The sequence below is a fragment of the Fistularia commersonii genome, chromosome 1, assembly GCF_037954325.1.
Source record: "Fistularia commersonii isolate RoL2024-O1a breed Wild chromosome 1, RoL_Fcom_v1.0, whole genome shotgun sequence".
Classification (NCBI taxonomy): domain Eukaryota; kingdom Metazoa; phylum Chordata; class Actinopteri; order Syngnathiformes; family Fistulariidae; genus Fistularia; species Fistularia commersonii.
The window spans coordinates 19,374,714-19,398,572 of NC_141284.1; the positions used below are offsets into that span (position 1 = coordinate 19,374,714).

A 23,859-nucleotide genomic window follows, 5' to 3' on the forward strand; every position below is an offset into this window, starting at 1 on the left:
TGGAGCAGAGACCACAGCTGACCACTGCCGGCACGGTGAATGTGTGAGGAGCTCAAAGGCACGTGTGTTTTCTCGCTCTTGTCCAGTGTGACCCCCCCCCCCCCCCAAAACACACACATACACACACACACACACACACACACACACACACACACCGGTTTAAGGTGCGTAATGAAGGGCACTTTTTCAGAAATCAGCAGCGTTGCATGCGGTGGGGACCCATTCCTTGCACATGTGCGCAGTCCCTCAGTAAAGCCCGCCGTGTCCACAGAGACGCCCTCCCTCACCCCCCCCGCCGGTGACCTTTTTGGTTCGACCCAGATGACGCATTTAGTTTGGAGGAACATCCTGGTCACATGACCGGAGGCATTCCAGCACCTGCTTCTACAAATCAAGTCCACTCAACAGGAAGTAGCAGGTGTTGTCTATAAAACTGCAGATTTAAACGCGGTTCAAATGGACGGCCAGCGCTTTAATTAGCATCTAACAGCCAGGGACTTTTCAAAACATGTCAAAGATTATTTCCTATTTTTTTTGCCCAAATGTTCACGCCCACACACACAGAGTGCACTGTAGAAGTCAAATTAATGCGATATCTTCAAATAACTTAACAATAACAGGAAGTTAATTGTAAAAAAAGCACACACACACACACACACACACACACACACGCACGCGCACACACACACACACACACACACACATATACGCTGTCACGCAAGGGTAGAAAGTTTCACAACACCGATGCCTGGGTGGACAAATGTACCTCTGCAGGGTTAGAGGTCGGCCATGTCCTCGTCCATCTGCACTGTCTGTAGTTTGGCGAGTTCTTTCCCCTCCACGGCCTCCATCTCCCCGCACATGGCCCGCACCATCTCGCCTACTCCCCCCGGGCCAGAGCCATCCACCTTGTCGTCCGTCAGGCCCATGTAGTTGCTGTTCATGCCGGGGCCCATCAGGTGCGAGGACCCCCCTCGGACCTCGTGGGCCCCGAGGTACTCGGCGGGCTGGAGGTGGTGGGCGCTCGGGTCGGGCCGGGTCATCAGCGGCGTGCTGACGGTCAGGGTGGTGTAAACCTCTGGCTCAGGGTCGGAGGTGACCACGGGTACCTCCGCGGTGGACACCGGACCTTGGCTGGAGGTTATCTCCTCAGAGGCGGAGGTGCTGTAGCTGATGTGACCGCTGGGGTCCAGGTGGAGCCCGTGGTGGTATGAAGCGTAAACACCTCCCTCCAGAGGCTCCTTCTTGATGGACGTCTGGCCCACGTTGCTCATGCTGTAGAGGACGGTGCTGTGGTGAAGCGAGCTCAGGCTCAGCTTCTCCTGCGTCTGGAAGGAGTCGTTGCTGGAGGAGCTCACGGTGGCGTTGTTCAGAGGCATGGAACCTGCAGGCCAGAAGATAGGAGATGAGTCCTCCTGACGCAAACAGCATCATCCTTGGGTCACATCTCATCAACTTGAAGGCGGTATCACTCTCACACACACACACACACACACTGGCCTGCTGGAGCAAATAAAAACAACAAAACCTCCAAGAGCAACCAGAAGACATAATCTTCTTGGCACTCCTGAAGGTGGAGCAGGTCCTCTGTTCTCCATCAGAGTGAGGGCTATTTGCTGCTGGTGCTTTCAAGGCCTCTGACTGAGGGTGGACACGGACTCACACACACACACACACACACACGCACACGCACACGCACACGCACACGCACACACACACACACACATGCTCCAGAGATCAGCAGCACAATACTGGTGAGTGATGGTGACTTCAGAGCGTGTTTTTATTCATCTCTGGGGTTTTCAAAGGACCACCACCACCTCTGTGTGTGTGTGTGTGTGTGTTGGGAGGGGGCTCTTTCATCAGCTCTGTGTTATGTATAGCATCAGTTCGGGGGCTGCAGCAGCTCGGCTCCACTGGGCGGACGTGGCAGAGACGTGCCACACCTGCAGCCCGGCACTGCCAGGGTTAACTGGGGTAAAGGGCACTGTCAAATCTGCAGGTGTGGGATTTTCCATGTAATAGTCTGATCTCAGTCTGGAGTAAATAATGGCAGAAATCTACGTAGAGCCCGCTAACATGTTTGAATGCCACGTCCCGCTCGGGATGGAGGAGCTGTGGTTGATCTTTAGGAGGGACAGTGTCCTGATAGAAGGGACGCCGCCCGAACCCACCTGCCGTGATGGTCGTGGAGGAAGACGAAGAGGAGAGCTGTAGAGGTGAAAGGCCGACATCGCTGTTGAGCATGGCGCCGCCGTCGTCCTCTGAGCCGCCGCCGGGAACCTGAACGAGGCTGTAGCCCCCCAGCGGGAGCGCCCCTGAAGGGGAGCTGAAGGTCAGCACGGAGGAGCCCCCGTTCTGCGGCGCCATGGTGTGGACGCCCTCCAGCTTCACCTCCGCCCCGTTCACGCAGCCGGGGTAGGAGGCGTACTGCAGCGACGAGTCCTCGGCGGGGCCGCCCAGTGACTTCTCCTGTCCTGGCTGCATTTGCGGGTCCGCCCCGGAGCCGGCCAGCAGCACCCCCCCCGGGGGCCTCAGGGAGTTGAAGGACAAGGGCTGGATGCCAAGCCCCAGCCCGTTGAAAAGGATGTTCCCAGGCGAGTGCAGGTAGGACGAGCCGCCGTTTTGGAACACGGCGGAGGAGCCGTTGTTGGCAACCAGACTTCCGTTGTAGAGCCCGGCACCCCCGGATCCAGGAGGCATCTTGATGTCCCCGATCTGCTGGATGACCACCCCGCCGTCCAGGGGCCCCGTCTGGACGGGGAGGGCCCCGTGGGCGATCGCCCCGTCCGAGGAGTCGGAGAGCGGCCTGGGCGAGAGCTCCTCCTGGCCTTTGCTGGACTCGTCCTCCGTGCTGTGGTTTCCATCGGACTCGCTGTGACAGAGACAGAAGGAGAGCAGATTGGAGAAGATGAATTTGATTTCTGCGGGGGGATGGAGAGCTTGGAGCCCGACGCCTACTGAGGACTTCTGGATCCACTCCTCTGTTATGGGTGTCCTCCACTCCTGCCGAGCAAGTCGCATGTGTTGATGTGTTATTAGGTGACACAGTTCCGAGGCGCAGTATGACCTATGGACAGCTGCACTCTCAACAACCAGCAAGCTAATGGCCAAGCAGCTAACCAGCCATCCGACCAACAAGCTAACCAACCAAGCAGCTAACCAGCCAGCCAACCAACCAACCAACCAGCCAAGCGAGCAGCTCCCGTCACCATTTGGTGCAATAAATTCTGCAGTGACAAAATGCCAGAGCTGGAGGGCCGAGGAGACAAATGGTAGACCCCCCCCACACCCCTCACACAGGAACCCCCCCCAACACACACACACACACACACACACACACACACACACACGCAACAGACTCCCCCCCCAAACAGACCCCCCCACCTCTTGACAAAGTTTGAGACCGAGGAATGAATGGCATAGATATGGAGCCCCCCCACACACACACCAGGAACAGACCAAACTGGACAAACATCTTGGATTAGTCATTTTAACTTGTGTATGTTTGTGCGTGTGTACGCGTGTTCCCGGGTACGACCCAGTATTTGCTCGGGGCTTGAGGCCGAGTCGCGGCCCCGGACGGCCCAGGGTGAACCGGGACGGTCCCTTTGTTCGGACCCGATCGGTGACACGCCCACGCGTGGACGGACGCGCACGCGGACACCGTGCCGTGGGCGAACGGCCGCGTCGCGATTTGGGTTTCCGGCGGCCGGGACGCGCCGCTGGGGTGTGCGCGCGTCCGCGCGTAATCCGCTCGCTGCCGGTTTCCGTCCCCGAAGTCGGACCTCCGGGGAAACCGCCTCAGGTTTCAAAACACCGGAGCGTCCACCCGAGGCCGGACACGAGTGGGACGGGACCCGGGATCCGGGGAACGGCCGCGGGGGCGCGGGGCGGCCGGCCGGCTCACCTTTTGGACTGCGCCTCGGACGGGTTCCGGTCCCGCTGGCGCCGGTTCTTGAACCAGTTGCTGACCTGGGTCAGGGACAGCCCCGTGATCTTGGCCAGGTTCCGCTTCTCGGCCGGGGACGGGTACCGGTTCTGGTTGTACAGGTCCTTGAGCGCGTTGCGGGAGCGCTCCTTGAAGCAGTACACGGTCTCCTCGCCGTCCCAGATGGTCCTGGGCAGCGGGTACTTCCTGCGGATCCGGTACTTGTCCACGGCGCCCAGGGGCCTCCCCCGCGCCTTCTCCGCCTCGGTGTAGCGGGCCTTGTACCACAGGTCCTGCAGGAAGGTGTGGTTGGCGGCGCTGAAGCCGTGGTTCTCCAGGATGCTGTAGAGCTCCTGGTAGCGCGTCTGGTGGAAGGCCACCAGGGCCTGGGCCTTCAGGATGCTCTCGTTGCCCCGCAGCAGGTCGCTCTGGGGCAGGGACCACAGGAAGCGGGCGAGGCGCTCCACGTTGCCCCCCTGCTGCAGAGCCTCGCACACGCACGCCACTTGCTCCGGCGAGAACGCGAGCGACGAGGCGGCGCTCAGCAGCAGCTCCGCGCGCGGAGCGGCGCGCTCCATGGCCGACTCCGCCGCCTCCGGCGCCCGCAGCCGGACGCACTCCCGCCGCTCCTCCTTCACGCCGGCTCGCTTGCCGTCGGCCGCCGCCGCCGCGGGAGAGGACGCGGAAGAAGACATGTTCTCGTCGGTGCGGTCACTCCTCCCGGCTCGATCGGGTTACCTCCGGGCCATGGGAGCGCGATCGGGTGTCTGACGGCGGCTGTAAGCGGATCTCCCTGCCCCTCTCCTCCCACCGACGCTTTTCCTCTGCGCGCACTGGGGCCGCGCGGAGACGCGCCGGGGTCTATGCGCGCACGGCGCACGCCATTGGCCGCCGGGGGCCGCGGGGGGGGCGGGGCCAGCGCGCTCCGCGCTCCGGGCGCCGCGCCTCCGCGCCCCCGCGGCCGCCCGCGGCTCACCTGGCCAAGGTGAGCGCTTCACCCGGGAGACCCCCGATACTCACCCGGATCGAAATGGGTCAGACACACCTGAAATGCACGGCACACGCTACACACACGAGACACACTGGTCAGACACACCGTATACACATGGTACACACACACACACACACACACACACACACACACACACACACACACAGTATAAACAGGTTATACACACACACACACAGTATGCGCATGGTACACACACACTGTATAAACAGATTATACACATACAGTATGCGCATAGTACACACACAGTATAGACAGGCTACACACACAGTATGGACATGGTACTCTCATACTATACACTTGTTATACACAAGGTGCAAACATGGTATATGCACAATTATACGCAGGTTATACACACTGTATCCATGTTACACACATGGCATACACAGGTTATGTATGGCACACACACATACACAGGCACACACACACCCACGCACACACACACACACGCACACACACACACACACACACACACACACACACACACACACACACACACAGAGCAGAGACCTGGTATACACACAGCATACACAGGTTATACACATGGTACACACACTCAGCACAGGTGATGGACCTCTATGAGCTTGGTACAGACACAGTCTGTGGTTCCTGTCACCAGAAGTGCTGCTCGTTCATGAACAATCATCAAGTATCAGGTTTCATGTGACTGTTATAACTGAATTGTGATACACACACACATGAATGAATGGTTGCTTCTCCTCAGATTTGTGTGTGTGTGTTTGTCACAATTCAGTTATAACAGTCAAACGAAACCTGATACATGATGATCCTTCATCAGAATCAGAAACAGCAAAAATATCTATCTATCTATCTATCTATCTATCTATCTATCTATCTATCTATCTATCTATCTATCTATCTATCTATCTATCTATCTATCTACCTACCTACCTACCTACCTACCTACCTACCTACCTACCTACCGACCCTCTGACCTATATACATATGTACCCACCTGAAATGAAATAAAAGCAAATAACTACACATACACATATATTTGTGTGTGTGTCTGTGTATATTAGATTACAGTAGATTAGATTAGATTTAATTTACATATACGCGTCGAGCAGCGACTATCGCACTGTCCGGGGTCCCCGCCCTCGGCCCCCGCCCTCGGCCCCCGCCGGCGTAGCTGCGCCCCTGGCTCGGAGGCGGTCTCTGTCCGGAACCAGAAATCCGCCGGTGTTTCCCGTCGGACGGCTTTGAGAGCCAGGCCTCGCCGTAGCCGGGGAGGTGAGAGGGGAGCCTTCCGCCCGCTGCCAGAGATGGACGACCAGGGGTGTCCGCGGTGTAAGACCACCAAATACCGGAACCCGTCGCTGAAGCTGATGGTGAACGTCTGCGGACACACGCTGTGAGTGTTCCCTCTGCGCGCCGCCGGCTCCGGGCTCACACCGGCAACCCTGTCGGCTCCGGCACCGGCCGCGAGGTCTGAGACACCCCCGGCGTGCGGCGACTCTGACGGCTCGGAGTCGGAGCTGCGCTCCGGTGGGAGCCGGCAGCATGCTAGCATGCTAAGATGCTAGCTAGCTCCGCTGCCGGCGGCGGCTAAGGAGAGGCTCCAGCGGCCGGAACCCGGCTGCTTCGGCCGGGAGAGGCCGGAACCCGGCTGCTTCGGCCGTGAGAGGCTGGAGCAGATGCTTGGACTCCCTCACATTGTTGTTTCTGTAGCGGCGTTGACAATATCCAGCAACGAGACTTCACTGTTTTGGCACGTATTGATTTCAAAGGTTATGGAAGACACCGATGATCACTTTCATCAATGATGACCTATGATATGAGGAGAGAGATCTGGCCAGAAGGAGCTGCTCAGATGTTTGAGCCAGAAGTCTCCACGAGTAAATCATAATCATAACAGAAAATAAAGCACCTTCACAACCTGGAAAAGGGCTTCTCCTCTGCCTTCAGGTGACACCTCCTGAGGCGCACCCTGTGGGCCAGCAGCGGAACCCAGCAGGCCTCAGTATTTACCCTTGTCATCTTTTTTCGCAACCCAGCCTTTTTAGGGCCGGTTATCATCGGGCGGCAGCAGTCCGATGACAGACTCTCTTTGTCCCGTCTATTTATCGACGCCACCGTCAGGATGTGGCCTTGCTTTGTCATCAGGTCAGTGAACGCACAGCTCGCAGCCATGTGCGTGGATGCGGGGCTGCACAAAGAAATTGAAATAATTTTGCAAAGTAGCAGTTCGCAGAGCTGTCCCGGCCCCCGGGTCACCTTTACCGTTTCCCACACACACTCTGTATTTGCATCGGCAGCTGAGATGAGGGATAGGTAAGTGATGAGCAAGCATGAAGGGAGGGCCTAGCTTGTCTCAGCTTGTGAGAAAAGGGCCGCGTGGGTCCCAGCGGAGTCGATGCTCTGCCACCTTGCGAGGATGGTTTCCCCCTCACTGACTGCGAACCTGTTTTCACTGAATGAGGGAAGGAAATCCCACCGAGTGACACAAAGCCTTCATTTAGATTTTGTTGCAAATGTATTATGACAAATGCCAAGTAGATCCCAGGCCCCTTCACTGCTGTGAGCTGGGATCGGGTTATAAGGCCTTGCCAACTCCCGCTGTTTACGCTTGGACCAGAAGTCACCCAGGTTAAGATCCGGAAGAGGAACCTCGTGTCTGCATCAGATCAGATGGTAAGAAGCTCCGAGCTTCATTTACACCCGCTCCCTCTGAACCTCCAACATCTTCATGAGAAGGAGGTGCTGCACTGTCAGGCGCGGCGTGGCACTTGCTTATGTCCTAGTACAAAATAAAGCCACCGGCAGATTGCGTTTAACAAACAATCCCCAAATTATTCAAATATCACAAGTTTGAAAACAAGGCAGACCAACTAGTTGCTATGGTTACGACACACTGTCTGACCATTGCAAATCCCAACTTGTCCTATTACGTGTCTTTGGTGCACAATATCGCTAATATTCTTGGCATTTTACAGCAGTATGTGAGACCAGCTACAACTGCTCGGCCTGTTTTCTTAATTTGCAGGAGTCTTGACGATGCTGTACATCAACCCAAACAGCGTCCAGTCGGCTGATTGACAGAACATGTACGACACTTCAGTTATAATCTAGTTTTTTTGGTTATGCAGTTCTTCAGCCGTGAACGACAGGGAAACGAGAAACTCTACGATTTGAATCCCAGGAATAAGCGAGGGGTTCTCACTGTATTCACAATGGCTTCCCATAATAATTGATGTTCCCGATGGCCCCTTGCCAGCGTGGCTCATTTAAGCAGAATTCCCGGCCTAGCAGTGTGAAGCGGTGATCGTCCCTTCTATCGCTAGCTCGCATCTAAATTTAACCTGAAACATTTGGTGTCCCCATAGGCAAGGGAGTTGATATGTGTTATTTATTCCCGTCGTACAATGACACTGGGACTGTGGCCCTTGGGATTTGTCACCGGGCACAGAAGCAGCTTCACCTAATTAAATACAAGCTCCACACTCAATGCGATCGCCGCGTGTTTCAGGTGGATAAATACACAGCAAAGTGGCAGGAGGTGTTTTGGTTTCCCAGGTTGTTCTACCTGTGGAGTCAGTACCAATCTCTGCATGGCGTCATTTTGGCTCAGTTTGCCTGCAGTTACAATTGGCCACTAAAGAAGCTACAGTCCTCTGTTTAAGACGGGTTATTTGTTGTACTTGATAGATTGTGAATAAGGTTTTACGAGAATTCAGCATAAAGACTTGAAGCAAAGGCAAAGTATCAGCCTGGATTAATCCACCTGCTTATACCGGGGATGGCACTTGTTGCATGAACCGCAAAAACAACAGCTGAATTGCCGGAGGTGGCGTTCAAGTCCTTTTGAGTTGAGTTGGGGTCAGGCTAGCAGTATGCCAGATGAAAATAATTTCTGATACAGAGACAATCAAGTCAAGACGTTCCTCTCGGCGAGACGTCCCCTCGACGCCTGGAGGTGCTCTTCGGGTAAGAGAGCCAGTTGGACGGGTGGACGATGTCTCTGCCTTGCTGCTTGTAAAATGCGCAGCTTGCTGCGGACAGGAATGACACTGGATGAGGTTTAAAGGCGACGGGGGGGCGGTGTTCTTCTCCAGGAGTCACAACATTGCACTGCACTTTTTAACGGCAACGAAAATGTGAAACGGTTTGCTCGCAATGTACTTCTTTTGAAGTTGAGTGGTTTCTTCTGAAGTATTGATCTTTTCTCCCACTGACTGGGAGGTGAGGAGGGTCAGGTCCATCTCTTCTCCATCTCAAGCAGAGAAAGGCGCACACGTTTGTGTCGTCGTCAAAAAATACAGTCAGCGGGACGTTCAGAAGTCTATTGTGAAAATGGCTCGTCCGTGGAATCAATTTAGATTTGTTGATGTTTTACATTGTGTATTGCACGACATTTCACATTTCTTTTGTGCAACAAAGCAATTAAGCAATTAAGAATGAGACAGACAAACGATTGGTACGAATATCTCATGCTTGTCTCTGCGAGTAACCGAAGCCGGTCATTCATGAAACCCGTGACGCTGCAACAGGTTCTCGAAGCTGTCTCGTAATTCTTTCAAAACCGGCGGGTATTTGTGGAGGACAATCCCCCGGACGGTCTTCCAGTCAGTCTTGCGACGCAAGCTGCCGGCAAACCGTGCCGCAATAGTACGGGTGATGAAGAGCTCAGTCAGAGGCCCTGCGTTGGCTCAACAGTTGCCGCTTGGCCGACACACAGTGGCGGCTGGTTGCCGCGCTCTGAGTGTGTCGGATACGGTTTTGTGATTTTTAGTCGCACCGGTCACTGTAATTTCTCAGGATGACGTCGAGCCGGAGTCCTGTGTAAGCTCTCTTGCTCTCAGGCCTCAGCATTTTTCGACGGTGCCGCTGCGGGTATGGCAGGTCACAGGACAGGACGGGGCGTCATTGGCAGCTTTCCCATGACACCGATCACGGGCTGCGAGAGCCCACGGGTCTCCGGGCCTCGGGAGGGGTCTCCTTCCCCGTGGGTAAAGTGCAGTCGGTGTTTTCACTGAGGGGAAAATGAATCGGCGGTGGTGAACGGGCTTCTTTGCTGAGCCAGGAGCGGACCCTGTTTACCCTCCTCTTGCCAGCGCCTTCTCTGAGCCGCTGACAGCTGCAGATGGGAGAGATAGCAGCCCGGAGCGGTGAGCGGGGCAGGTGAGCCATGGGAAACTTGGAAGACGTGTCCGCCGAAACCAATGTCGGGCGATATGGCAATATGGCTTTAGTCGTCGGGGTCTGCCTTTTTGATTACAAATGGCAACAAGCACATCATTTTGAAGCTGTCACGGAGAACAGGCACAATTTCAAGGAAAGCTGGCAAATTGGTCTCCTCCCTCCCTTTTAGATGCTAACCTCTTTGCTCTAAAGTTACACAGGATTTCCCCTTCAGAGGATTCATTTGTGTGGTCCATTTATGGGGCAAGGGGCAAGCTGCTCCCCGCTCCTCACCCCACATTGATGAATAGGCTCTTTGTGGGCCTGTGGAAACAAGTTGAATCCCTCCATCTACCAACATATGGCCGGGCCTATACATCTCACGTAGCCTCGGGCCACAGTGAACATCTGCCTGTTGCGGGCTGCACTTGAGCGGGGGCTCCGAGTGCTCCGCAACTCCAACGGGGTGACGCAGATGGTTCTGTCCACAGCTTTCCTTTTACCTTTCACGCGCCAAGGTAAACTGACATACCTGTGAGTCACTTCCTGTAATGCTTCATGTATTTTATGTCCACAAGCACCAAGGCTGTGGAAGCTCTGTGTTGCACTTGGCAGGCCGTGCTTGTTTGACCCATATCTGAAGCACGATGCGTAAACAGCCAAACTTGATAGCTCTGCAGTTTCTGCTGTTAATGCTTTCGCGTTGTCGAATCCTGCTGATGAAGTCAAATGTCTTGCATGAAGACTCTTTCTAACAGACTCCGTCCACGGAGGGCTTTTGACAAGGGACCAATGTTTCAATACGAGTTCTTGACTTTGGAAAGAGACGACTCAACCGCGCCGCCGGTGACGTGTAGCGAAAAGTCGGTCTCGTGCTCTCGACTCGGATTCATGGTTGAAAAACATCCACGTTCCCCATCGCCAGCGACCGTTCGAGAAGAGCCGATGTCAGCGTTGAGAAGCTGGCCAAGCGGTCAAGAGCAGGAATGCGAATTCCTCTGGAAATAAAGTTCCACAGAGACACAATTACAGCAGATTGTGCAAACGTCTCCCTGGGCCCTCCTCCCTGTCAGGGGAGATTTAGAAATGTTCCCATTGTCTGCTGCGTCCACCCCTCGCTCCGGTGTGACTGATGGGTAAACGCCTACCTGCATAAAGGTGTGATTGATGGCTAAGCTCAGGGTTGTGCCCCGAGGTGGACCTGCCGGTTGCCATGGTGCCGTGTCCTAATGGTAGCGGTGGTAAACTGTCCTGTTTGAGCCTGGGCTTTATCTGACTCTCTCCAACATCTAAGGAGCTGTTTGTTCCACATCCGTCACCTTTCCTCTGAAGAGGTTTGTGGACGTCAGGAAGTGAAGGCCATCTGAAAAGGTTTTCACGACAAACCCGTGATTTCTACGTGTTTTGACAAATAATGCGATCGGCAGGGTCGTCCGCAAGGTGTTTGACCAGTGGACGGCTCGTCCGTCGGTTGTTCCTACGTTCTGATGTCCTTCATATAAAAGAAAGCTTGAAGTCGAAGTCGAGCGTAGATCCCATTTGGAATACACAGTGTCTCTGCGATGCGAGGAAGACGCAGAGCCTTCGTCTGTTTCTTCGCTTTCCCAATATTACATAAGTATTACACAGCCCTTTCTCATAATTGTAGAGTGCACCGTAAATGACTGTGCTGGATATTATCACATTATGCAACGTGGCAGAGTGACTGAGGTCTGTTGGAATAACAATAACGCAAATGTGATTCCAGTGCAGACAGACGGCTCGCTGACAGGGTGTCCCGCTCCTTTCCTCCCGTCTCGGTCGACATTCCGCTCATAATCCCGGCCCTCTCCATGCAGTCGGAGGCAATCGGCCATTGCCTGGAGCCGACCGGCGCTCGTAGAGGAGCGCAAATGAGCTTGACCGGGTGGCGGCGGGCGCCGGCACGGGGCTGCCCTTCCGCCGGCCCTCTCCGACTCATCCGCCCGGCTAAGACCCTTCACATTTGTCCGGTGCTGTGTGTTCCCTCCCCCCAGATGCGAGAACTGCGTGGAGATGCTGTTCGTCCGAGGCTCGGGCAATTGCGTCCAGTGCGACACCCCGCTCAGGAAGAGCAACTTCCGCGTTCAGCTCTTCGAAGACCCGGCGGTGGACATGGAGGTGGAGATCCGCAAGAAGGTGCTGAAGATGTGAGTGTCGGGGGGGACAGGGGGTGGGGGCCCTGGGTGTTTATGTGCCATCTCATCCCTCCTCCCACTTCTTAAGCCACCTTTGTCTTCCTCATTACACTGTTTGTTTTGTAGACAATGAGTCTCCCCTGGGGGGGCGGCTCAAACGGGAAGGCTCTTTCCCTGCCAGGTTTTTACTTCTCGGCCCCTCCCCGCTGTCTCTCTTTCCCTCTCATCGGCTCTTTAATAGCCCCTTAATTGAGATCTAATGTGTGTCTATTAGGCAGAATGCACACATGATATTATAAAACGATTGATTTGGAGGCTGTTAATGTCAGAGGGTATTTGCTTTCAGCGGCCTCCACTGTTTGTCTCTTTTTTTTTTTTTTTTTTTTGCTGCAGATACAACAAGAGAGACTTTGACTTCCCCAGCCTGAGAGAATACAACGACTACCTTGAGCAAGTGGAAGACATAGGTATGGCGGGGGCCTCGCGTCGCAGCGCAGAGCGAGAGGGTGTAATGATTTCCCCTGTTGTGACCGCGCAGAGTGATGTTTAATAGGCATTAGTGCGAGCCGGAGCCTTGGGCAGGGCTGCCAACACTAACATGCCTTAACTGATCATCTCCCGTCGGCTTTGAGCCCCGAGCTGCACTTGGGGTTAGTGGGAGAATGCAGAATATTTATATTATTGTGTACAAGAAAACCGGATTGCCCCCCGGTTTGAGTTCACCATAAGCATTTTTCTCATCGTCTTCCCGCTGCAGAATGTCCGGGAAAGTCTGCTTCTGAGATGTTGTCGGGGATCGTGGATTATCGGCTGCTCGGCTTCTGCTGCATAAAAATAAACACAACATTTTACGTGGCTTAAGCAGCACACAGGGAAGCAGATTTTTTATTTTTTTTTTTTTTGGCGGGGGGAGGGCTCTCCGCTCCGGTTTATTTGGATACAAGTGTGCCTGCACGACATGAACGATGGCTATGAAAAAGAAGGGCTGATGGTGGTTCCCATCTTCTCCGTCTCAGTGTTTAACCTGACAAACAGCATTGACGTGGAGAACACCAAGCAGAGGATGGAGCAGTACCAGAGGGAGAACCGAGATCTCATTTTGAGGAATAAAGTGAAGCTCGTAAGTTCCGTTGTGTCTCCCTTGTCCTCCCCGCTCAACTTTTCTCGCCCTTTATTTGAGATCGAAAGGCTAACGGGCGGCAAAAGCCACAGGTTCCCCCCTGATGTACACGTGGACTTGTGAGCAGATGGAAAACGGGCTTGTATCTCTTCAGACTCGAGAGCAAGAGGAGCTGGAGGAGTTGCTGCTTCTTGAGCAACAGGGAAATGAGAAGCGGAGACTGGAACTGCTGCAGGAGGAGAAGAGGCAGCTGCAGGCCAAGAAGAAGAACAAGCAGGCTCTGCTGGATGAACTGGTGAGATGCAAACATGTTGCATGTGTCAACAGAATGGCGAGTCTCTTTGAGCGCAACTACCGAGGAGCGGTCACATCCCATAATGGCAGATGTTCCATATCTGACACAAACATAAACACACAGACGTGCGCGGCCCGAGGGTCCATAGTTGTGATATCATTAAGAGCTTATTAGCAGTCATTGTGCTGCGGGCCGCATTGTTCTCATTCTGTGATGCCAAAGCCTCTCTGCCCCATTGTGTCGAGCCGCCGGCTTTGGAAGTGATTGTTCCTGCCGAGCGGCCTGCCGGAGGACCGGCGCAGATAGCAGGTTAAGCTGTGTATTTGTTTGTTTAAGGCACAGGCCCTGTCAATTGAAGGCAGATTAGATCAGCCCTCCTCCCCCCCGGGGGGACCTCCTGCAGGTCCCCGTGGTCCTGAAGGGAACACATCTTCACAAACAAACACAGCAAAACGCATCCGATGCATCTTGGCTTGTTCCTGGAGGACTGCACCATCGGAGGTCGGGTACTTCGGGACCGATCCACAATATTCGTTCCCTGCGGAAACCATTACGGACCCAAAGAAAACATTTTGGGATTGTGACCAGTGTAAGGAATTCCGATTCCCGCCAAGAGGCTGCTTAGTGAAGGTTGTGCAGGCAAACTGGTGTCCCTCCAAGACCGGCAGCGAACGGCTGAAACTGTCCAAACCTCCTCGGTGAGGAACATCTGAGGAGCAACCAATCTGTTCCCCCGCCTCAGCCCTCAGGGAGGGACCACAACAGGTTTTGAACCTGGCCTGCACCTTCCTCTCCCCGATCATCACTTGTCTTGTCAAAACAACAGTTGTGTTGTATTTTTTTTTTTTTTTTTTTTTTTTTGCATGAAGGCCTGCGATCGATGCCATTTCACGATCAGGCCGCTCTTAAACCCCGCTCTTTCTCCAGGAGCAGTCTCAGCTACCAGCCACCATCTTGCTGGCCCAGCACAAGGCCCGTGCCGCCGAACTGGAGACCCAGATCGAACAGCAGAAGCAGGCGGTCAAACCCACCAACATCTTTTCGACAGGGATCCAGATTGTGAGTATGACACTTAGTTCCCGTTCGGTCCCTCTTTCCGAGTTTGTCCGTCTTTTCACCTGGATGCACCGCTCTGACAGAACCGGCGTGTAATGAAAAGAATCAGCTCCATCCGGATGAAAACGCTGTTGTGTTCCAGTGATTGCAGATAATCAGGGTGTAAAGTCCCAGAGAGGCCCTGCTCCCCTCCAGCCTCAAGAGGATCTGTGTAAACATGCTGCTTCTTTAGGCCGCGTTCCAAACTCCCATCAGACACGGTTTTTCCTTCTCCGGCACGCCGTTTACCGACGAAGCTTAACCCTGGAACACTAACGTCGGGTGATTTTTCACCCACACAATTCCTGTCATGTGATTTTCATTGCGTTGCCATTGTCTTGAGTTTTATGGGTCCTTGGGTCCCTTCCGGCTGCTCCCTGATGTTATTAATTGCATGTTTCTTTCCCTCCTCCCATCAGCCCATCTATAAATTGATGAAAACTATATTTTATCCAGGATATTCTATTCTGGATAAAATATACTCAACGTTAGTGATGGTGTTACTTATTTTAACGTTAGTGTTCCAGGGTTAAACGTTGTCCTGGCCGTCACAGCTTACCGACGTCTTTGATGAATATTTAACTTACCAACTGTCCCTATCAGGCAACTCATCCCTCTCTTTGCCGCTGTGTTTTTCAAGAAGATGTCCCTAGTTACCGCCTTTGTTTCTCACTGACGTGAAGAAGTGTCCGGTCTCCCATGTATTATTCACAAGGTCAGCACACTGTTAGCGTAGGCTCACACCGCATGTCCAGGAAATGGTCCGCAATGAAAGGGACCATATTCGGAAGGCGGTGGAGATCCTGGGCTTTGGGCTGCGGGTCAAAACCCACCCGATTTGGCTGAGTTTTGAAAGTGCCGGCGCATCAAGTAGCACCTACCATTGCGTTGGGGTGGTCGGCGTCGGCGTGCTTCTCTGATATCGTGTGTAATATCATCTCCAATTCCACGTGGAGCTCTGACGATTACACAGATATCCCCCGCCTCCCTGCCTTTTCGCTGTATAATCAGGGTCTGACCCTCTCAGTCATTCTGTCACATTCTTCTGGACAAGAGATGAGAGCTAAAGTGAGACCATGTGGGCTCCTCTGACCTCTGCTCTGAGCTCATCGTGTCTGGAGCAACCTTCAGGTTCTATTTTATTTTTTTATTTCTTTTTTTTTTTTTTTTTTTTTGTTGCATTTCCGGTCATTTGTTTTCATTTCGCTGCGATGAGATAGGATGTGTCATCGCCGCCGCCCTCCCCTGCAACCCTCAGGGGGCGGCTTTGTCTTCCCACAGTTCAGCCGTGCGTGGGAGAGATATCTCCTGCATGCTCACCTAGCGCCCTGCTGGAGCCTGGTGTGCTAGAGGTTTTCTGAGGAATAAGTGAGAACACCATGAAAGGAGGACGCGCTATTCCAGAGATATATAATTTGTTTGCTCACAAAACCCCAAGTGACAAGTTACTCATCCCCGATGAGCACTTCTAAATGATAGTAGGCCGCGCGGGACCACGTTGCGGTGGAGTTCTCGCCCTCTTCATTTGCAGAGCTGTGCTAAACTTGCTGATGGAAAGTGAAAACGTGTGATGATCTTTCTTTTGGCGTCTGCGTGGATGTTTTCCCCCTTGCCCAGTTCTTCCCGTTTGTTTTCATCCTCCCATCCTAAGTTCCTGTCGGTGAGACGGGGGCTCTCTCTTCGCTGCGCTGGATGGGGAGCCGGGGGAATGTGTGGGTTTGAATTTTCCTTCACCTCAGAGTCTATAAGAATGACTTTTGTTTGACTTGGTGAAGTTTCAGCACAGTGCGGTGAATTCCTGCAGTTTGCTGGATTTCATTTATCGGCCAGATAATGATCCCAAGTAGAGCTGGTGAAAACACATCTGTGGAGCCGGGCCTCTGTGACATTTCTGTTTAGTGAAGCTGTTTAATGCCGGTCTCCTCGGGGACAGCGGGAGGAGCAGGAGTTATCCGGATCATTGATGGGTTATTTCTCGGGGACAATCACATTCTGATCATCACCATTTCTTATTACGCGGCTTCCGGTTTCCGACGGTCCGAACGTGACATAAAACGAACCTCTTCAGACTGTGTCCTCACACGGAGCGCTGAGGGGAGGTTCGGGCATCAAAACACACCGATGTGAAATCGGTAGATTAACAAACGGCCAGGGGCAGATTTATGGGCGCTTATTTTTCCATCTGTGGTGTTGTGCAAGCTCACCGGTCACAGAATTAGAAAGTAGAAGTTAATGCCCCCCCCCCACACACACACACACCTCCAGCAGTAACACCCCCCCATAACTTCAGCCAGCTGCTTCTCCCCAGGCCAAGGTGAGCTGTCACTGTTGGAATGACATATCTGCCTATCTTTGAGCCCACCAATCCGTGGAACGTGAGGATGCCAGGCCAGTTCTCCCCCGGTCTCCCGGTGCCTCCGTCCTTTATTTAAAGCGTGATCTAATGTCGCATCTAGCTGTGTCATGTTGTTGACTGAGAACACGCAAGGAGAGATCTCAGCGATGACTGCACCACGGCCCCGACCCCATCCGGTTTATTCCGGTCGAGCGTTAACGCTGACATACGGACGCTCGTACGGTTCCACCAAAGCTGGTACAGTTACCTTGGCGCAGGTGTGATGTGAGGAGGGATGGGCCTGGTCTTGCCTCAGGAATGGCCTGAAATCACTCACTAATCCCCTCACTTTGTCGGCGCTCATTTGAACACAGACGTGCAATGCTCCAATTGAAGGAAACGCGCACACGCACGCACACGTTCACTAACGTTACCATGTCTGGGTAAACATCCTTTGACGAATGAAGTGTCCGATCATATCGAGACTGCGTGCGTGTGTTTGTGTGTGCAAGGTTCAGTGTTCAGGACGGTTTGGCTGTTGCAGTCTGACATATAGCAGCAGCCCCTCTGCCAGGCACAATGACTCCTGTCCCCATTCTTGGCACCTTCTCGTAGAGGAGCATGTGGTATTATTCATGTATGAATTTCCCTCGGTTTAACCCTAGCGCGGGTATTAAAGTCTAATTAGTTTTCCAGATTTTATCCGTATGCACCGTCGAGCTGAAGCCTCTCGGCATTGTTTTTGCCAGGAAAGTTATGATGGTTCCCCAGTTTAAAGGGGGCGTCAGCTGCTGCCACGTCCCATTCCTGGGAGGCTTTGACCCGCAGGGAATCTCTCCACCTTGGAGCAGCTTTCAGCACCGTCTTAAATGATAGGTCCAAGGTTGCAGCTTTGCTGGGGCGCAGTCCACCGCTCGCAGGCAGCAAAGCAGCTGACGGAGCCGCCGTGGGCATGAAAGCGGGAGGGGGGAGGGCGAGGGGGGGGGGGGGGGGGGGGTCCACACACATGTAACTCACGTACACAATCGGCCAAATGTGGGTGGAAAGTTTATCCCTAAACATAGATGAGCGGCTGACTTGAATAACTCCAGGTTCTCTGGGGCTCGGTTCCACTCTACGGTGGGCAGTGGAACACAACCGCTACAGGAAACACAAACAGGAGTCCACGCTCCCACAGTCCTTCGCCGTGCTCGGCCCAGACGTCCTCTGCCGTGACCTCCACGCTCACCGGCGCAGGCCGAGCTGAGCTTGACTCGTCCCTGGCAAACTGGCCCAACCTGTTTTGCGAAGAGGGCTGTCTTTGCAGACTTCGCAACCCCCCGGTTTTTATTCTCCCGGTTGACATTGTGTGAGTAAATTGTCGTGGGACATTTTTCTCCCATTTTCTGCTCTCGTAAGTTTAGCTCACATAGCAACAAGAGGATGGGGTTTGCTCCTTTTGAACGAACATGTAAACCTTGCACAACTTTGCTCGGCGGCCGGTAGCTGCTGCCGCCGCTGCTTTGGGGGGGGGAAGAGGTCAGCTTCTGGGTAAAGACAACCGTCAGCTATGATTGGCACCGGCATATGTGGGCATTCACACCTCTTCCCCTCTCCCTGGCTTGGCCCTGTTTAGGTTGGCCCTGGCAACCCGGTGGCCACAGGCAGGCTGGCCTAGCCCAGCGCAGCGGAAAGAGGAGTTGTCAGCTTTAGGGGCTTTGCGCGAGGGCAGCTGCCACTGGTCAGGAAGTTATATTTAAACTTGTAAGGTGAGGGAAGGCCCTGTGTGGGCTGCAGCTTTTACACTTGCTACCTGCTGCTCAGCAGGCCAGTAGGGAGCTCAAAGCTCTTTATCCGTACACAAGCATCGGTGGTGCCAGGGCAGAGGGTTGAGGCGAGGCTGAGGATGCGATGGCACCAGGGAGGCCCTAAGTGGGCTTATTTGTTTTATCCCCCAGTCCACTGCTTCCCTTTCCATTGTTCTCATTAGCGCTTTGGACATGAATGAACGGGCTCTCGGAGCCTCTTGCGAGGCGTTTGAGCTCGCAGCTCCTCCAAACGTCACGACTGAGCAAGTGCACGTGGTCGTGTGTGTGTGTGTGTGTGTGTGTGTGTGTGTGTGTGTGGGTGAGTGAGTGCGTGCGTGCGGATATGTTTGGTAGTTGCTGATGGAGAGGCGACCTTGACGCGTCATGCTGAGCTGCAAAGTCAGGGGAGAGATGGGTGGTCTGTAGAGTGCTCTCTGTGTGTGTGTGTGTGTGTGTGTGTGTGTGTGTGTGTGTGTGTGTGTGTGTGTGTGTGTGTGTGTGTCATTACTAGATCTGTGCACTCATTAATTACTCAGTGCCAAGTATGTCTGTGAAAACAAACAAGTTATTCTTTCTTTTTCTGGAAGGAAATGGTCAACGTGAAGTGCTTCAAGCAAAACAAGAGTTTGCAAAAGTCTCTTAAATTGCATGGAAAAGTCAATTGATTCATACAGTGTTCTGAAATGTAGGAGGTGATTTGGAGGTATTCCTTGTTTCTGTGTGACCTCTGGGTGCAGCCGCTGCTCCGCCTCCCAACCAGAGCCCCCATACCTCTGAGTAATGGGACTTTTATGGGGCTCCTGTCCCATTAAACTCACATGAACGTCTGCCATATCACTCTGTCAGATGAATGAACCCCGTTTCCTTCCCAGATGGTACTGTCTAGATGGACAGCGGATTTGAGAACCGGTAATTTGATGGAACATCATGAGCCAAACTCAACACCCTCAGATGTATGAAGCGGTGCGTTTTTCTGGTGGTGCATAATCCGGCACCCAGCAGGAATGGCATCCGGTCTGGCTTTACCCGCGCTTTCTGAAGCGCTTCCTCTCCTAGTAAACAACTGACGCATGTGAAAGTATAATTCTTTTTTTAATTGATATAAATGTTGAAAGAGCTGAAGAATGATGACTACTCCATTTGGCTCTTTGGTAATTTCCAAATCATCCTCCCTTGCAGTTCCTTGAAGATTGATGGTTCCGGGAGTTTCATTAAAACATCACAAGGGTGTTATAACTGTCTTAAATTCCAATAATACACAAACTTAAAAGCAACACGAGGGCATAAAGTACATTATGTCCTATGGGTTGCTAGACGGGCCCCAGTAATGCAGAAAGCAGATGTTTTTGTTGGGTCTGCTCGTAGTGTTGTTGCGATGGCCCTGAGTTAACAGCCAGACAGCATTGGTGGGAATGTGTATCCACAATACTGTGAAATATGACACACACTCCGGTTTGAGTCAAAAATAACTTGTTTCTCGAATTGTGCCGTCTCTTATCTTCTCTCTGGGTGATTGCGTGGCGAGCTCGTCTGGTTCCTACAGAGTAATCCGAATGAAGGAGCACCCTCGTGTCCGTTTGCTATCCGGCCCAATCGTCGTCAACTACCAGAGCCCATCACAGGTTATGTCCGGGTGACAAACCCAAGAGTGCAGGATTCAGTCCACCGTCCCTCCGCTCGCAGGTCTTTGCAGAAACACAGCTTTCCTTCCTAATGAATGGGATGGTTGTGTTTTTTCAAGGGGTGGAGGATGGGGACAGTCTTAGTGGGTGTGTGAGACAAGGAGATCAAGTATGCAAAGAATAAATAAATTACAGGTTTTCGGTGTATGTTAGGGGACCAAAGCTCTGGAGGTGTCTGCCATGGTCACCTTGTTTGGGAACGCTAGGGTTATGTCTCCTTCCTGAAGGTTGGGTATTTACCTGTCACTTGAGAGTTAGCTGTTTTTCAGCCATCTGCATCTTACACGCCACTCATCAGACGACCGCCTCTCACACAGCTCTGAGCGAAAGACACAAACTCAGTGGAAGAAGCATTTGATTTCCCCGAGCTAACCCTTCGATTCACCCTTTCCCGCTGGAAAGACCAGCGGGTTCCATGGGAGCTATCAGTCCGCCGGAGGCAGATCTCTGATGGGATGGTCCTTTGTTAGCTATTCACTGAAGGTATGGAGATAGATAGTTTTCTCGAGTCAGAGGAGCATGTTGTTTACTTTTCTTGTGAAGCTGGAGCAGTGTGGAGAAGACCTCACGGGGCCTGCCAAAGGTAGTTACACACTTGTCAAAGAGGTATCAAGTAGATTGGGTTTAAACTGTTTTTCAGTGGCAATATCCCAAACATATGGACTCCCCCGGACAATCTCTGAGTCCAAGGGGCTTGAAATGAGATGGTTTTCGATGTATTCCAGTCCAAAGTATGTATTCACAAGCGACGTGCCGCCTCAGTGATGGCATCTATCGCCAACTACAGCTTGTATTTCTCTAAACCACAAGCTGATGTTTATCCATTTTTGGTCACATATTTAATCCAAAATAGAGAAAAAAGGACACACCCAATTAAACTATAGACAGGGGAGAACCTAGTCCATTTTTGGATATCCACATATTTATCATTTAAGGGATTTAGGACAAATTCAATCTTGGAAAACACTTTTCTTGCCTCAAACTTTAACCTCGAGGTGCCAGAGATCCCCCACCCTGGCCCATCTCCTGGTCCAACACAGAGGTGTCCCCGCCGCTGGCTAATGAAACCCAGACCACCTACGCCATCCAGGGAACTCTGCCCTTCCCTCGCACTCAGTCTTGCCATCCGCCTCTTTCGGACTTCGACATGTCTTAACGTTGCTAGTAGGCCAACCACAGACTCACCGGGGTGCGATGGGGGGAGAAAAGTCAACGGTGGTGAAGTGACAGAGAAAGTCTGGCCGACTGGTGTCATAGGAACTTGAAGTAACAGGACACATTCACCGTGCATTTATTGTCAAGACACCGGGCTGTAGTATCACAGTAAAGACCCCCTGAGGTGAAACCAACCCACAACCGAAGGCAGAAGTCACGACCACGCACCGTATGACATGGAGCACTCGGGATTAATGCGGATCATATAACCCACAGGAGGTTTGCTTCTCATCCACTGCTTTCATGCCCCGTATGGTATGGTGTTCTGGGTGCACGGGTGTCCACTGAGAATTGTCCCGATGAAATCGAAGGCCGTGGGAATCTTCCTTTGCCTTGTTTGGCAGTTTGTAGTCGAGGTGCGGTCCGTATTGTTTTAATGTGGATGGATAGCAGAGGACCTGAAATGTAGCTGTGTAGGGACAATGTTCTTTGAGGACCAGTTAAACGAGGTTTATCTCTCAGCGGAGGGCGGCTGACGCGATCCTGGGCCCAGAACCGGGGTGGCCCCCTCTTCCCTCCGGCAGTTGGCAAACAGAACACAGAAACCCCTGTGTCCATGAGTTTTATTCTTTACCCATTCGCTAACTTGCTCATTTGATGTTTTGCGGACCACCGCGGAAAGCTCGGAGATGCTCGCCGCCATGCTTAACAGTTGCTGTCACATTAAACTTTTTTATCGCCACAAATCCTAAAACAGACCAGTTTCTGCCTCTGCACATCCCATATGGACCATCGGACCTCTCTGCAGGTTCCGCAGCACGAACAACGAGCGCCGTGTTTTTAGAACCCTGTCGGTGACTCCGCGAATGTCCAATGAAGGCGCCTGTTGGCGGCAGATCCCAGGCGCAAGTTTGGCATTTGGTCCCCCGCCCTTTTCTTTTCACCATCCTTGGCTGAGTGGTGAGACCATAACCTCGTGGAGGTTATGTTTCCTGACATGATAAGTTGTGTGAGGGCCCCTTTGTACCATCGCATTTCTTCAGGCATCGGAGTTGCCCCCTGCTGGTCGGTTGAAAGAACGCAGGCTGAAAGCGCCTCCACGGCGACCTGGCTTTGGAATCAGGAGTGTGTCCTCCTCTACCATCCATGGAGGAGTGTTTGTGCTGCTTTCGCTTCGGGGTCAGAGCTGTGGCCAGCTTTGCTGACATGACTACAGATTATTGATACAGAATGTAGTAAACAATGTCTGATAAATGCACAGCGATGAGTGGCAGCTTCGGCCAGTTCGTTCAAAGGAACATCTCAACACCACCGCAACCCAGCAAGATTCTCCGTTGGGAGCTCACAGCGCATTTGGAAGAATTCCCTTCAATAACCGCTCCCAGTATTGATTGTGCAGGAAGCTCTTACTCACCATATTTAGTTGAGTTTTAAGTCAGTTATTTAGCATTTGTTTGGTGTGTGTGTGTGTGTGTGTGTGTGTGTGTGTGTGTGTGTGTGTTTGTGTGTGCGTGGGTGTGTGTGTGTGTGTGCACTACCAGGGGCCTTAGCATGTGTGAGGCCAGGCGATATGAGGCCACGGGGCACATGTTACTCGTCTAGTTTGGTTTTCATTAGCTCCCCTCTGAGTTCTGTTGTTTATACTCCCCCACTCATCCTTTTCTTGCTTTTTCTCCTTTGTCTTGAGTTCCTCTGCTGCTCTCCAAAACCCTCACTGTTTGTTTTGACTTCATCTTTCCAATTCCAGGTTTGTTTCAAGACTCTGGCTGCTCTTGCGTCTAATTACTTTAATGCCGGGGAAAAGGCAGCGGTCTGACGCTGTGAGGAAATTCCCCTCCGATGGCAGAGCACCCCGTCGAACGGTTCAGCGGTGTCCTTGAGAACTATCGGGTTTCTCACTCCCTCGCCCCGGTCAAGGGCAGCAGGAACTTGAGGAATCTGAGTGAAATCTCCAATTTGAGTCATTTTGGACACAAGTCTTTTTTTGAAAGCTGTGTGTGGACGGGGGCTGAGAACTCAGCCGGGTAATATTTGCAGCCTTGATTCCAGCGGGGCCAACTGCGACGTGATTTTCTCCTCTCCTCGGCGCAGCTCCAAACCCGACCGGCGTTGAAGTTCTGCCTCTCTGAGCCGAGCTGAGGAGTTCAGGCCA

General features: G+C 52.9%; 2 protein-coding genes across 2 annotated transcripts in view; one reads left to right on the forward strand and one right to left on the reverse strand.

Annotated features, from left to right (window-relative positions):
* Positions 1–451: 451 nt before the first annotated feature.
* six4a (SIX homeobox 4a) lies at positions 452–4,748 on the reverse strand. The gene is made up of 3 exons (XM_086152931.1): positions 3,911–4,748; positions 2,175–2,875; positions 452–1,384 (listed from the first exon to the last, which is right to left on the reverse strand). The coding sequence occupies exons 1-3, from the start codon at positions 4,624–4,626 to the stop codon at positions 777–779; spliced, it is 2,025 nt and encodes a 674-aa protein (XP_086009057.1). The 5' UTR covers positions 4,627–4,748; the 3' UTR covers positions 452–776.
* Positions 4,749–6,142: 1,394 nt separating this feature from the next.
* Positions 6,143–23,859, forward strand: part of mnat1 (MNAT1 component of CDK activating kinase) — a 29,210-nt gene continuing 11,493 nt past the window's right edge. The window contains exons 1-6 of the mRNA XM_086152943.1: positions 6,143–6,315; positions 12,098–12,250; positions 12,632–12,705; positions 13,255–13,358; positions 13,513–13,653; positions 14,581–14,712. Of these exons, the coding sequence (XP_086009069.1) occupies positions 6,227–6,315; positions 12,098–12,250; positions 12,632–12,705; positions 13,255–13,358; positions 13,513–13,653; positions 14,581–14,712 (693 nt within the window). The 5' untranslated portion in view covers positions 6,143–6,226. The remainder of the gene's footprint in view (positions 6,316–12,097; positions 12,251–12,631; positions 12,706–13,254; positions 13,359–13,512; positions 13,654–14,580; positions 14,713–23,859) is intronic.

Coding starts and splice junctions, on each gene's coding strand:
- six4a (XM_086152931.1), bottom strand. CDS start 4,626: ATGTCTTCTTCCGCGTCCTCTCCCGCGGCGGCGGCGGCCGACGGCAAG. Junction 2,876..3,910: donor TCCGAGGCGCAGTCCAAAAG/GTGAGCCGGCCG, acceptor TCTCTGTCACAG/CGAGTCCGATGGAAACCACA. Junction 1,385..2,174: donor CTCCACGACCATCACGGCAG/GTGGGTTCGGGC, acceptor TCTGGCCTGCAG/GTTCCATGCCTCTGAACAAC.